Genomic DNA, 16,016 nt, shown 5'->3' on the forward strand with positions numbered 1-16,016 from the left:
GGGAAACAGGTTGACGCACAAGAATTGCTTTGTACGTTAATAGACTTGATGACACTGATGCATCATACTTTCTTTTGTGCAGCAGGCCCAGCCATGCAAGACCTGGTTGTTCTGTGTTCTTAAGAAATCCTTTCATGTAGACTCACTTTGATGACTGGACATTTGCTTCTCTCTTCTCATCAGTCCTGTGCTACTTATTGCTTTGATTTTTTTTTTGATAACATAAACTTTGTAAATCAATAGGGTGCTTGAGTATTTTAGTCCCAGAATTGGTTCATTGGAATCTGTCTATACTATACTATGCATATTGATTATGAAGTGCTTATGGTTTATATTAAACATGCAGCTATCCATATATATGCAGAAATTCCTTGAGGAATAATATGGACTGCATAAATGCCTAGAATGAATGTGTAAAATATCTGGTTTTAGGAAAAATTAGGACAAAGGGAATAAGTGCTTTCATATTTTTTGCTTTAAGTAAGCTCAGGGTATTGCCAAACACATACATTATATCAAGACTTCCACTGGCAAGAAATAGCAATACATAAATGTTATGTGTAGGTTAATGTAAATGGTCTAAAATGTGGACATCATGGGCAGCAAGTTTAGTCTGAAAATGTCTTGGTATACTGAATTGCTCTTACTTAAGTTTGAAGATTTGTTATCTGTGTATAAGCCATATGTTTTCTTAAGCTTCAAATTTAAAATTTAAGTAAATAAAATTTTACATTTCACATAGAGCGATAGTACTCAGCATTTTTTTTTCTGTCTTGTCCATATTTGTTTCAATATGGGAAAGCAGTGTGCAATTGAATTGAATTGGCGTGGTTATGATTTCTGTAACTGTCTAAAGTACATAGTTACAATTTTTATCAGATAAAAAACTACCGTAGTTTGTCACAGGAAATTCTCAATTCTTGAAGTGAAATGCAAAAGTATCATAGTTTTTTCTTTGGAATTTAAACACCAAATAAATCAATAAAATATATGAGATTATTGAAAAAACTTTCTTTTCCAGGTGCCAGTTCTACAGATTCAGAGGGTGAAAGTTTAATTTTCAAATTAAAATCTGGAGCTATGCCACAGTAAGTGTGTAAAGCGCTACCAATATTGTGCAAATGTTCTTAATAAGGGATACTGGAAAATCTTGGATAGTTTTACAATCCGAATAAGCATCTGGGGTACACTTGGGTATGCCTTGTCTTTTCTATTTCTCTCATATGATATAAATATGTAGTATTATAACTGTAAATTGTATTAATTTGCTTGTTCTGTCAGAGAAGGCTGGCCTTACCCTGACAACATATTTGTTGATATCAACTTTTCATATTCGGAAGTTCAAGTTAGCCAAGTTTTCATTTGTAGTCACCCAGTCCAGTGTCTCCAAAGAAATACTTGTCCAAAGAGGACTACAATTAAAGAAACAAAATGCATTTTTGTTTCATCTTAAATCAGTCTTTTTATTGTGTGAGGAAGTGTAAATTAGCCAAAGGTTGTGTTCTACTCAAGCTTTGTCTGTCCTTCATCATTCATATTGATCTTTTCAGCTGATAATGACATATTTAAACATGTAGAATGTAGAAGGTGGCTTGCGTATTGCAAACTAACACATTCTCATTTCAGATCTGATAAAGTGTTTCCTGGCTTTCTATTTTTCAGGGCCCAAAAGAAAACCACTTCTGTTTCCTTGACAATAGGATCTTCTACACCAAAATCAGGAGTGACAACAGCTGTAATTCAACCTATCTCTGTGCCCAGTCAGCAGGTATTTTTAGACACCAGTTTTTAAATCAGTAAAAGTATTTCATGTTTTTTTCCAAGATTCCAACTCCTGAAAAATTCTGTCATTTTGAGGAATTATATTGTTAAACTATAAACTAATATTACTATATTAAGAATTATTATTTTTTAAAATTAAGTTTTTATCCACTGAATGGGATATAAAATTAAATATATGTATAGATTCTTACACAATGTGTATCAACATAGTATTAGAGCAGCAGACAGATCTGGTGATGATGAAAATTAGAGTTTATCACTTAATAGTGACTTTTTCTAGTCCCAGAAGAATGTATTACAAATGAATGCCTCTAAGATTTTTTAGGAAAAGTTTTACATTTTGTTATTAAATTTAATATCGATATCATTTCTCTGGGCCTTTTAGATGTTACATATAGAAAATAATTGTTTATTCATTTGTACTAAGTCTTTAAATGGCGCTGTAGCAGACTTAGAGTTTACAAAATTAGAATCTCTTTCAGCCTGTAAATTCTTTTCACTGCCTTAAGCTAACCTTGATAACTTTTTAGATATCTGGATTTATTTATTACTGGATTAGTAAAGAGATGTAGTAGCAGGAGAAGCAAAAATGATTCAGTGCAATAGATTTACTTGAATCTATTAACAGGAGTCAAATTATCAAAATACTTTTAGTCAAAGAAAATTGGACACAAAATTTTCATTACAAATATAGAAACCTTCAAAGCTTGCATTTTGATTTGAGTAATAGAACAAATGTGAAATAGTGCTGTCTCCCAAGAAATATGGTAGAAAGGAAACATCGTAGTAAGACTGCACATGTGAGAGTTTGCATTTTTGCATATATGTGGGGGAGCTATATCATTGAAACTAGTATTCTTTTCATATTATAACATTGCTGCATTGCTTTGCAGATTCAAAGCCCAACTTCATACCTGCACCATCTGGATGGACCCAAGCCTATCTATTCCGCACCTATTTTTACAAAGGTATGTTTTATCCATCATGATTTTTATATCATACTGTTACAGTCCAATAGAAAATATGGAAATTATGTATCCTAATACAGGAAGGTTTGATCATGTTCAAACTTTTCAGTATTAATGACTTCCTAAGAAAATACTTTTCCACTTCAACAACGAAGTTCTTACCCATTCTACTAGTAGATATAAATGAATACTCTGTATGAGTTTGTCTTCTGCCTGTGACTGTTCTCCATTGACAAATCTTTGTAAAATATAGCAAGGTAAGCACCATTTACATACAATAGTCGTGACAAAGCTTCATTCACAATAACTTATCTACTGATAAGAAGAAATAGCACAGACTTTTTAAGTGATTTAGAAAAAAAAATTTAAGGTAAAAATCATAGAACCACTTAGGTTGGAAGACTTTTAAGATTATCAAGCCCAACTATTAACCAAGCCCACTGCAAAACCATGTTAAATGCCACATCTACATGGCATTTCAATACCTCCATGGATGGTGACTCAATCACTTCCCTGGGCAACCAGGACTTGGAAACCCTTTCTCTGAAAACAATTTTCCCAATATCCAATCGAAACCTCCCTTGTCACACCCTGAGGCCATTTCATCTTGTCCAATTTCATGTTATTTGTGAGAAGACCCCAACCCTCACTTCATTACAAATTCCTTTCAGGTAGTTGTAGAAAACAATACCATCTCCACAAGCCTCTGTTTCTCACGACTAAACAGCCCCAGTTCTCTCAGCTGCTCCTCATAGGATTTGTGTTCTAAACCCTTTTCTAGCATTGTTACTCTTCTTTGGAGATGCTCCAGTGCATCAATATTTTTCCTGAGGGGGCCAAAACTGAGCACGGGATATGAGGTGCAGCCTCACCAGTGCTGAGTACAAGAGCCAGTCCTTTCTCTAGTCCTGCTGATCATACTTTTAGGAAGAGAAGTTTCTATTCGGTATTTCTTAGGTAAATAAGTCAATATTTATCTTCGTTTTCATCCCAAATCAAACTTAAGAACCAGGAATTAGGTAGCAGCAAAGAGGAGGATGGCATGCTTCCCTGATCTATAAAATACAACTTCATTTGAAACTATTATTTCATTGTGCCACAAACAATGATTTCCATACTAGCAATTATTCTTTAATCACTACTTGTTGAAGCCAAAAAGAAGTATTTATGATTATTACTTCAGGAAAACATTTGATTGAAAATGAATATGGAAGAGCAAATCATTTTGCGTAGTGATAAGAGTAAGAGTAAGCCCTGCTCTCTAGCTGTCTAGCTTGGCTCCATCATATTCCTGTCTCATGTCAAGAAAGGTCTCATTCTGCCCCTCATAATTCTGCACCTATATAGTGCAGGTGTCACAGGAGGGTGAATAGTGGGGGTGCAGGAGATTAGAGAGTGCGATTACTGCAAGGCTGGGAGCCAGGCTATTTCCAAGTAAGAGTGGGAAACAGGAGTCCATCCCCCATCCAAGAAACTACCAAAGCAATCATAACTCTGCTGTTTCTTCCTAATGCTCATATCTCTTGTCCCCAAAATTAATTATTAACTTGGTTAAGAAAGCTGGGACATACCAAACAAAAAAACCCACTAATTACAGAAGAAACAAACCAGATACAAATAACAAAATATGTACTTAGTGCAGCTTCCTGACATAAATTTCTCTCCATACAAAGTTCTGGGAACAGCTCAAAGATTTTTAGATTTCCATGTAACAAAATTTTTACATATTTGATTAACTAGAGATCTATGAATAAAAACTAGGAATAAATTTGAGTTCAGGCCTAACTTCGAGTGCTTTACTGCATTAAACTCTAAAACTTTGTCGATAAATTGCAAAGGAAATGAGACAGCCACTACAGAGTAAAAAAGACTGTTTGATTTATAATTTTAAGATAGATAACAAAGGTACAAATTGTGTCTATCACGTGTCAGTTCTGTTACTTAGTATGTTTCCCTCTTGCTGCAGCTCTTCATTAAAGATGAAATTTTTCAGGTGTAGAAGGATTTATTACAGCCAGACTACTGTCTCAGAAGCTACCTGTAGTTAATATAAGTTAATATATCGTAATCATATTGGTATCATCTAATATTGCTTGATTTGTTATATATAACTCAGATGAAAAGTAGCTCAACTTTCAAAAAACGTTCTAGAGCTGGACCCAAATGCAGCTCAGCTACCCTCTCAGGATTAAGTCAGTCAATGTGTAGTTAGTTCCAGAATTTTCATTTCAGCTTGTGGAAGAATAAAAACAGAAAGCTCAAACTACAGTGATCTGCTTGTGTTAATTTGAGGAATTAAATGCTTCTACACCTTCCCCATCTTTGGTCTTTTTAAAAATGTATTTGTAAATAACCTATTCAATATTTTTTAACTATATAGATGAATTAAATTCAATCTGGATGAAAGAAAATGTCTATTACAAAAATGTAATGACACAATAAAATAAAGTTGAATTACCGAGGGAAGAAAATACAGTAATTTCACGAATACAAGCCGCAGCAATTTGACGAAAATTTTGGTGGAAACCCGGAAGTGCGACTAATAGTCAGGGGCGGCTGACATTTACAACCCCAGACGTGCCAACCAGGGCGCTGAGCCAAGCACCTGCCAGTAAAAGCCGGCATTTCGTGATTGTTACAAAGTGTTACTGTGTTGCCCTGGCACCCTGCAGGCAGCACGGGGGGCGGGGAGAGAGGCAGGAGAGCTCTCTTCTTCCCTCCTCTGCCGCAGCCCGGGGGAGAGACGGGGGGACCCCGCACCGCCATTGCCGCAGCCCGGGGAGCAGGCGGGGGCCCCGCGCCGCCATTGCCGTGGCTCGGGGAGGAGGGGGCGGGGCTCTGCCCCCAACCTCCGCCGCTGTGGCGGGAGCAGGGGGTGCTCCGTACCCGGCTGGCACCGCGGCCTGAGCGGGGTGCTCTCTCCGTGCCCGGCCGGCGCCACGGCATGAGCAGGGCGCTCTCCCCATGCCCGGCTGGCACCGTGGCGGGAGCGAGGCCAGGGCGAGCGAACCCAGAGGCGGCGGCCACCCCTGAGCGGCAGCGCCGAGCTGGGCCACCTTGCCCCATCAGCAACCCCTAGCGGGCTGAGCCTGCATAGCCTTAGTTGAGCCAGTAAACCCCCCGCCATGCAGTGGTTCTGTTAGTATTTGGCAACTTTGTTGCACGCGGGTCCTCACTGCGAACGACAGAGCGGCTTATATTCAGGTGCGGCTTATTTATGGACAAAGAACGAAATATTTGCCAATACCCAGAGATGCGGCTTGTACTCAGTGCGGCTTGTATTCATGAATTTACTGTACTGTTTTTAAGAACGTAAAGTGCTCCTGGTTTATTTGAATTGTGATGTTTATATTTCAGGAGCTACAAAATGCCACGGCATCTGAAGGACAAGTCGTGGTATTGGAATGCAGGGTCAGAGGACCTCCTCCCATTCATGTTAAGTGGTTTCGACAGGGCATTGAAATTCAAGATTCTCCAGACTTCAGAATTCTCCAAAAAAGTAAGGCATTGTTATGGTTTAACTTCAGCCAGCAGTTGAGGACCACACAGATCCTCATTCACTCAGTGTGCTGGGGAAGTGAATTGGAAAAGTAAGAGTGAGAAAACTCATAGGTTGAGATACAATTTAATAGGGAAAGCAAAACAAGGAATCTTTTCACCCCTTCCTGTGGGCAGGCAGGCGTTTAGCCATTCTGAGGAAAGAAAGGTTCCATTACCTGAAAGTCGCTTGGGAGGACAAGCACCCTAACTCTGAATGTTACCTCTCCTCCTTCTTCATCCAGATCTATGTGCTGAGCATGATGTCCTATGGTACGGAATATCACTCTGATCGGTGCAGTTTGTTAGTCCTTGCTGTGTTCCTTCCCGGTTCTTTGTGCATCCCCAGCCTCCTCACTATCAGCTAGATACAAGTAGCAGAAAAGGCCTTTATAAAAAAAAGTCTCTGTATTACCAACAATGTTTAAAGCACAGATCTTAAACATAGCACTATACCAGCTACTGTGAAGAAAATTAACTCTATCCGACTTAAAACCAGGGCTTTTTCCACCTCCTTATTCCATACCGTTTATGTCACGTTCAGGTCCCACACTAACACCAAAGGCCAGCCCAAGCCAGGTCACTGCCCTTGCGCTGCTTCTTGTGAGTGCTTCTGCTCAATTGTTTCATGTTGCTCCTGGTATAGTAATTCCTATAACATTGCAACTCAAATCACAGGTTACAACAACTTAAAGGTATTGCCATTACAATCTTCACCCATGGTCCCACTGGACCCTAGCATTGGGTTTAGCATTGCAATTAACTCCTCTTCTTGTTTCTGGCCTGGCTAGCAACAGGTGGTTCTGGATGTCTTCACCTCAGTCAATTCCAGATGTACTGGATACTACTCCAAGGGAAAACCAACTTGGCCTGCACTCTGCTGCCAAAGGGTTCGAGAAAAACACATTAATGGTGCCAGTTGTGGCATCTCACTTTGCTGCCTTTGACTCCAGTTCACACTGAAGTTCTAGCACATCTGGAACAGCTGCACTTAGCCAAAACCAGCTCAGGGAATAATCCGAAGTGGCTACTTTCAATGCAGGATGGAAAAAGATCATTAAATTAGTCTGTCAGGATTCAGTTTTGGACAGAGTCCTTTCCTCTTTCCATTTTAGTGCTTATGGCTAGAAGTAATAACTGAACTTCTGCTACTGACAAACAGCTTCAATCTTGTTGATTTTGTAATGTTTGCACAGGTTGTCTACTTATTTTACAGTATTTCAGTATAATATGTTCATTCAGTACACTGGTATTTATTAATGTAATCTCTAATATAATTTTTCTTGTTTGTTTTCCCTCCTTATGATGTGATATGCAGAGCCACGATCTGCAACTGAACCTGGTAAGAATCATATGAAAAAATGATCTCTTGATTCACTAGCTTTTTGAATTTGTACTGAAGCCATAAATAGAAAAGTGTTTCTGCTGAACATTGGTAAATTGAAACCCCCTTAAAGACAATGCTGCTTTATCACACCTCCCATACTGTACTCTGTCCTTCACATCAATTCCTTTATTAGTTAAACAGTAAATTCCATTTAGGCCAGCAAGGAAAGTAAATGGTTTGCATGCTACTAGAGGGAAAAAGGACAAATCCCACAAAATTCAGTTACCCAAATGGTGCTCATAAGGATTACATAACACCCAACCACTAAGTGCTAGTTTTACCAATCCAGCTTGGCAGATGTGATGTGTCTTAAACACAAATAAAAGCGTCAGTGACTGGTTTTTTTTTCTAGCCTATTCACAAGATAGAAGTCCTAGTTTTCAACAAGTAAAAAATGTTCTTCCAGCTGCAGGTTTTCTGTCCCTCCTTCATTTTCCCATTACACATCATTGTATACTTGGGGAGATTCTTGAATAGTAAGTGGATGCTAAAAGACTGAGAATGTTCTTGTCAAATATGCAGAAGAGAAGACAGCAATACAGTCTGAACTTTAAGAAGGTGGCCAGTTGTGCTTGAATATTCTTGAATTTAGAGAGAGTTTTAATTATGACACTGAAAAAAAATCAGAAAAGTTTTCTATCTAGGATCTGAGTATTTCCAAAGAGTGTCTCTGAAAGATGTTAGCAGTAGAAGGATATTTTAAACTCTGAGGGGTTGAATTGACAGGCAGGACAGACCTAGAAGTTGAGAGATATTTGTAAAGTAGCACTGTGACTATGAGGATACAGACTAGGAAAAATGCAGCTTTCCTTTAATTTTCATTGAAATGATAGGAAGGAAAGAGGGAAAAATATTTTCTTTCTCAGCTATTCACTAATTTTCTTGCTACTTCACTAAATAATTATATACCTATTTTGCCTCATGTTCATTGTACATATAGATTTCACACACACATGTGCATGCTCTGTCCTAACAGTTAATAATGTTGTTGATCATGATGTGCAACATGATCAGCTCTAGTATTAGCTGATGCCCTGAATACATGTGACTGAATGATTTGATTTGTGGAGGCTTGAAAATGTGAGTCATGTGAAGGAAAGAGTATTGCTAAACCAAATTAACCTCTCATGAGGAATTAAAACATGTCTAAGTGCTAGCAATGGGCTATTAGTATTTTATATAACACAAACTTTAGGGTTTAAATATTGTAAGTTAGGGTACAAAACAGTTTGAAGAGAATTTCAATATCATGTCAACCCTTTGGATGTGAAAATAAATAAAGGACAATAGGTTCGTGCTAAAATATGTTTAATTCTGTAGCTTTCTTAGAACATTCTCCTCTAATACATATTACAGAATAAGTCTCCCAGTTTAGCTCTTTTATTGATATCTTGAAAAGAAAAAACAATCTGATCAATAGGTTCACTTTTTTCACCTTCTCAGAGGAAAATTTCTCCTGTTAAAATAGCAAATTCTTTTCTGAATTTAATCTACTAACATTATCAGAATCATACCTAGTATATCTGGTTCATTCTAACTAAGAACTCCTTTACTACAAAATCACTTGAACTGTGTTCAGTTCGTCCTTTGACATAATAAATATTGTCTGAAAGGAGTGATATTTTACACAAAAGTTTCTAAGAATAATAAATTTACCAGACTATCTGAGAGTTTTTCTTTTTAGTATCCAGTTTAGGACTCTTCCATCAAAACTCATAGTCGTGAATGTTTGCTTTGTTTTGTTTTGTTTTTTCATGTTTGTAATTGTGACGCAATATATACTTATGAGCACTTTCCTGTGCTTCCAGTCTGTGAAAGAGTTTCATTTTGGTATTTTGTTCTCCCTGGATTCATTGAGCTGAGTACTATACTATCCCTTAAGATTTGTGCACTTACCTTTTCCTACTAAGCCCTATTAAATAATGTAGTATCTTAAATAGTACAGTGTCTTACACACTACAAAAATTAATGATAGTACACTTACTGGCTTATTTGTGTAGAAATTGTCACTGTGCATGCAAAGGGAATGTAAATAAAGTTTGGGCAAAATGTAAATATTGCCTTTTGGCATAAATAATGAGCAATGTTTTTTACATTAATAGTACCACTGGTAATAAGTAACACTGGCTTTTAGGATGTCATGAAAAATCTTAAAATTTGTACAACAGGAAACTGGATATGGGTATCAGAAATGTAATAGATGCAGCACTGGTTTGTGATGTAATTCAAACTCCTAGAAGCCAGACTAAACAATGCCTTCAGAGGAAATTTTTCCTGAGCAAACACATAACTGCTATTCAATACAGATGGTTAATACATATGCAAGATTGACAGGGAAACATGCATATGCTGGATAAGTATTCAGAATTTTGAAAAATGGGCATGTTTTCTAACAATTTTTCGAAGTGTGAAACATCCATGGAACTTTACATAAATTGTAACAAACTGCAGTGTGACTTTAATTGCTGATCGTCAATCAAAGTCCAACCATCAATAAACACTTTATAGCACTCAATAACAATCTGTCCTTTGATAGGTCAGTATTAATGATTTAAAGGAAAGATATTCCATGGACTCAAAAAGGTAAGAAATCAGAAAGCAAAGGGGTTTTTTTGGCTGCTTTTCTTTGTTGCACTCTATCTACTTTAATGTGTTTTGCACTCCTTTTTCTGTCTAGACAGAAATCAGTTTGCATTACAAATCCCTCCAGACTGCTTTGTGAATTAATAGGTAGTCAGATTACTCAAAGCCAACATCACAGTTTGTCAAATTACCTGTTCTGTACTTCTTTCTTGGACATTTTGACTTCATACTGATTGAATCCTTCAAAAACAGACTGCCTGAGAATGAAAAATCCCATGGAATCCCTTGCCAGCTGTTGATATTTTGACCATTACTCAGCTGTCTGGAGACAGCCACAAACTGTATTGAATTACATTAGAACGATTGTCTAACAGCATGTAAGAAGAAAACTGTATGAAGTAATTTTGCATAAATTGCCAGGGAATTGCCACATGTAGACGCTTTTTTTTTCACTAAGCAAAATACTGTGAATGTTCACAAAACACATCTCAAAAGATAGTCATCACTTCTCTTGGTTTGTGCTTTCTTGTTTCCTGTTTAACTGCTGTGTTCCAGAGTCCCCGCTCTAGTTAAGTAACTTCTTTAGAAATTCCCCCCTATTTCTACATAACGTTTGAAACAGAAAATCCATGGCAAAAGTTACAGAAATCCTTACTGCTTCCCTGCACCAAGAAAATCACTTTTCTGGTAGCTGATGAAATTCAAGACATAGAACCTTTGGCAGGTTAGCATGCATGCCAGATCCTGGCACTTCTTAGTGAAAACAAGAGAATCATGACTAATCTTCTTTCACTGCTGAGAAGCACCAAGCACTTGGAAAGAGCAATCTTCTATGAGCCATATCTCAAGAAACCAGATTAAGAGAAAATCTGAAAATAGGCTACAATTCCCCTTCATTTAAGGTGGTCTGATGAACTTACATATTACTGCTTGTCAATTAAATTTTCAATTGTACTCTGTGCTCCCAAGGTACCTACAGAATTCTGTTCCTGTCAGTGACCTCACCTTAGATCTGACTGCTACAACTATCCTTGCTTGTTGATGCTTCCGAATTCAAACATCTGATCTATTTTGTACTATGTGATTTAAAAAAAAAATGCTGCCATTCCTCTCCAGTTGTAAACATAAAAAGCTTTTTGGAGTGCAGTAATATTCACAGCTATGTTGCCCAATGCATTCATTCCAGCCTTGATGTATATACCTAAATTCACTTCAAACTAGGTGGCTTAGGCATCTACAGTATCCTAATTGCCTTAGGGTAAAATCTAGCATAAACTTTTCCTTGACAGTGATAAATTGATTTATTTTTCCTCAGACCTGAACAATGTTTTAAGGGCTAAAGTTTTTCTTGCCACAGCCGTGTTCCCATTTATTGTACCCAATCTGGTTAGACGGCAAACGTCTTGGTTATTGATTACATATCATGTAACCTAGGCTCTCAACCCTAAAACTACATTTTATTCCTCCCAATCACATTTTCTGTTGTTCAGTTTTCTTATCAGTCTTTTGTAAGTGCTGTTTGACATATCTTCAAACATAGTCAGTTTTGTGCATCTTCTAAAAACTTTATTCTTCATTCCTCGCGTGACTTAAAATTCACTAAATAAACCAGAACTGCTGTCTGACTGGGTAAATGTATATGCAGTAGTGATCATCAGAAACAGGCAAACTGAATACTTTTTTTTGTTACGTTATTGCAAGCTAAGGCATCTACAGGTCTGCTGTACTACCATTTATTATGCTATTTTGTGTATTCTTCTCTATTTTCACACTTCTCTATTCTCGTTATACAAAAGATGCACAGATACCTAGATGAGAAGTAACCCAGTGGACCTATTGCTTTGAGTTAAACTGGCGCTAAATACTTGTGGAACATGAAGGAGAGTAAGACGCAAGTTGTCTAGAAGTTGCCAGAGTTCTGTTTTGTAGAATTTTTACCAGGAAACCACAACTGTGACTTCCCACTGTCTCTGTGTGTCAGAAAACTTATGGCTTTGAACCTACAGCTGTGGAAGTTGCTCTGTTCATTGCATCAGAATGAACAGCCACTAGCAAAGGACTGTACTTATTTCCCTAGCTGTGTGTGCATTTTAGTGGAGGAAACTAATGGTCAGAGATGAAGTCGCATATATAAGAGTAATACAGAGAAACATTCTGAAGTAAACACATTGCCAGTAATAAAATTTGTTAAAATGCAACAGTTTTCTCTCTTACCAAAGTTTATTCTTCCTAATGGACCCAGGAACCATAAAGGGAAAGAATTGCTCTGTAAAATGTAATCTCTCTTTCTAAATAACTGACAAAACAGTCAAGTACTTGCATGCCTAAGCATTTTGCATGTTTCAGCGAACAAAATGCTTTTGTATTCATTTAGTCAAGTGTTAAATATATTTGAAGGCCCTGAGAACAGCATTTCAGAGCTGCTTTCTGGAACACATTTCTGTGATGAAATTGTCAGCTGATGATCACCGGGAAATAGAACAGACATTATTTCCCTCAAATCTACTGATTCTCCTTAGCACAGTACCAGATAGTAAAATAATTGTATAAGTCAGGATGTAAAGGTAGAAAAATACTCAGAACACTGACTTTTCTTTTGCCAAATTTGTGTTTAATTTATGTGTGTTCCACAGTAGTAAGCCTTTTAGCAAGGACCTGGAGGTGAGTGATTCTTGGCTTGGAGGAGGAAAATCGATAAAGAAGATGGTAGTGTGTTGTTCACACATGGTTTTTGCCCATGCTGCCTTTTGATTTGTTCTTAGGATTTTCATGTTTTCAGTTTAGCCAGTTTTCTTATGATTGATCATGTTGCAGTTTGTTCATATGGTTGAAAAGACTAAATTTTAATCTCTTATTATTTTCATCATTAATTTGCTTTGAAATTTCTTGACAAAGATTGCTGCAATCTACCATATATAATTTTAAAACATACCTCTGCAGTAAACAAAGCATATAATTGTGGAATCCATTATAATTCTTTTGTCACTGAAGAGTGAAGATCAGCTCTTCTCATGTGATCATTTTACACACTTAAAAACCTGGAAGAATGTTATGCATTAATTAGCTCTGCTGTTTGAAAAAGTTCTGCTGGTTGCTGTTTTATGGTGCCTTTGCCCTTATTCAGAGAGCAGTTCTCAGCCTGGTGGAGTGATCTTCTTTTTCAGTCCTGAAATACCCAGCTTTCAGCATTCTGCTGTTAAATGAACAGGAAACTAGAATGCTCCCTGTATAAGATTACATCCCCAGAGTCAGTTCAGTCCAGGAGTATGCACGTGTGGTTAACAATACAACTTCAACTGCTTATGACACACCAAGGCTCTAAAAGAAGCTGATCTCAGTAGTTCAAAATCTAGCTTGTGTTACCCATTACTTTCCTGATAAGACCTTTCATGAGTCATTAATCTTCATCTATGTTAGATAAGATCCAATGTGCTACAGTATTACCAGACTCAACTCTTGCAGCTACACAGAATGACTGGTTTGCGTTGCCAAAAAAAAACCAAAAAGGCATGTTCTGCTGTCTGAAAAACAACTCTGAGCCAAATATTTAGTCAGTCATTCATTTTTAGCCTGTTTCCAGTACAGGAAGTTTTTGGATACATTGTCATTTATAATTGGAGAAATTTCATAACTTTTTTGCTAACTGTCTAAATGAGACAGTGGTCTGTCATTCCACAGGGGGAAAAAGAAACAAACAACCACTATTTCCTTATTTGAACTATAAGAAGTGAAGTTGACCTTACTGAACCTTTTCTACAGACTTATTTTCATGTGGAAGTTATTAGATTCTAAAGTACTTTGCATCATTTTGCAGTATGCTTTTATTAGCTGATTTTTTGATAATATATGGGATTGTGCATAAGTGTCAAATTGCAAAGTGCATTTTTCTTTCTTATTAAATTAATCTGAATGTTATAAAACTACTCTGCTTTGGCTTTGAGACTAAGAAATCAGCATTAACAAAAGAAACTCTAAATTAATTGAGACACGCAATGTAGCATTGTCCAGGTATAAAACTATATCTGTATGTTGTGCAAATAAATAGTAGGATTATTTAACTTATCTATACTGTGACATCTTTTAAAAAACAGTACCATTGCAGGTAGAGATAGAATAAAGTGACTTCTTCAAAGAAACTGGGAAAAATATGCCTGAACGGTTAAATGTGCCCATTATAAATGGATAAAATTAATTTAGTAAAAATTACTGTGAGATCCAGCCTAACATCCTTCACACAAGTTTTCTGAAGCTCTGGTATAATCAAAGCATATAACATGGCTTATCAAGGCAGCTTAAACAAATTTAAAACAGCTAATGTGTCTGTCACTGCATTCTAAAGGGTTTTTGGGGATACTATTTTTATTATATTTTTAAAGTATGCATTGTCACTGCTGTGCAGACAGAGACAGAAATTAATTTCCCAATCTCTGCATAAGTGCTGCATTTATGCATCTGGAGTTTTTAATTCTGGTTAGTATGTACGGAAGAGCTAACTGGAAGTGGTGATCAAATGTTTTCTGGTTTTGCTGGCAATGGGATTTTATCTGAATGTTGCATTAAATACAGAAAAAAAGTTCAAAGAAAGAAAGAATTACGAGACGTTTGTACTAATGGTGTTATTTAGAGACACTAAAACATCTTGCAAAGATAATTGTTTCTGGAATCATTGCATTCATTTGCATTAATTAGTACTATCCTGCATTAGAAAAACACTGAGTCTATAAAATGATTGCACAGACTTGTAACTGCAAAATTACTGCTCAAGCCAGTTATGAAAACAATTTACTTCTTTCAGATGCAAAGTGATTTTCCTTAAAGCCATTTAGGTTGGAATCTCTTCTGCAGTTCTCCCAGTATTTCTTTGTAAAAGCACTTTCTGGTGTCCTTTTAACATACAGTGCAAAAAACACTACATGGTACTTTAGTTTATGATGAACTTTATTTTTTTGTTTATTTCCAGAAGAGATATGTACGCTTGTAATAGCAGAAACTTTTCCTGAAGATTCGGGAATTTTCACCTGCACAGCAACAAATGAACAAGGTTCAGTAACAAGCAGTGCACAACTAACTGTCTGCTCAGGTATGTGATGAAGAGGAGCTTTTAATCATAAATCTTACATAGTTGATTTACCTGTGAAGTTGTCTGTCTGCTTTCTTTGTGGAAAATGGCTGCTGTCAGACATAGGGCTTGTTAACCTCAGTGCATTCAAATTGAATGCTTCTTATAGTCATTTCCTGGTTTAATATTGTTATTAATGTGAAATATATTTTTAAAATTCTGCCACAAGCCTGGCAAACCTTAAGTATTAGGGTTCAAGACTAGATGGCAGCAGAGGCAAAATTAAAGAGATTAAATTATGCTACTAAAGGTGGCCTTCTGTAAAATAAAGCACTGTGACACAATATGTTTAGTTTTGTGATGTTTCCAGATATATTGTCATGGGATGCACTAACCCTGCTACAACTGCAAACTTGCCATGTATGCATGCATTCTTCAGCATTTTAATTATTTGTTCCTCAGTGATCCTGAAACTCCAGGAAGAGGAAGTCCTGTTTTAGCTGCTGTTGTCCATACTTGCCAATCTCAGTTATTGCCTTGATTCCTGAAACAGATTTAGAAAGATGCATAAGGTTTCTAGTTGTGCGTTTTGCATGGGGCAAACTCAGAAAATGAATAGCCATTCATGTATCTACTTCAGTATAAATTACCAATAGGAGGACTAGAAAAATACCTTTATAAAACCAAAGATATTTCCCCT

General features: G+C 36.8%; 1 protein-coding gene across 8 annotated transcripts in view; it reads left to right on the forward strand.

The window, feature by feature from the left end:
* PALLD (palladin, cytoskeletal associated protein) overlaps positions 1-16,016 on the forward strand; it is a 202,126-nt gene that overhangs the window by 73,754 nt on the left and 112,356 nt on the right. For all 8 annotated transcript variants that reach the window (XM_033060250.1, XM_033060254.2, XM_033060255.1 and 5 more), the window contains 6 exons: positions 1,022-1,088; positions 1,663-1,768; positions 2,676-2,750; positions 6,108-6,249; positions 7,606-7,629; positions 15,218-15,337. In XM_033060250.1, coding sequence (XP_032916141.1) covers positions 1,022-1,088; positions 1,663-1,768; positions 2,676-2,750; positions 6,108-6,249; positions 7,606-7,629; positions 15,218-15,337 — 534 coding nt within the window. The remainder of the gene's footprint in view (positions 1-1,021; positions 1,089-1,662; positions 1,769-2,675; positions 2,751-6,107; positions 6,250-7,605; positions 7,630-15,217; positions 15,338-16,016) is intronic.

Source organism: Catharus ustulatus, chromosome 5, assembly GCF_009819885.2.
Source record: "Catharus ustulatus isolate bCatUst1 chromosome 5, bCatUst1.pri.v2, whole genome shotgun sequence".
In the NCBI taxonomy this organism is placed as follows: domain Eukaryota; kingdom Metazoa; phylum Chordata; class Aves; order Passeriformes; family Turdidae; genus Catharus; species Catharus ustulatus.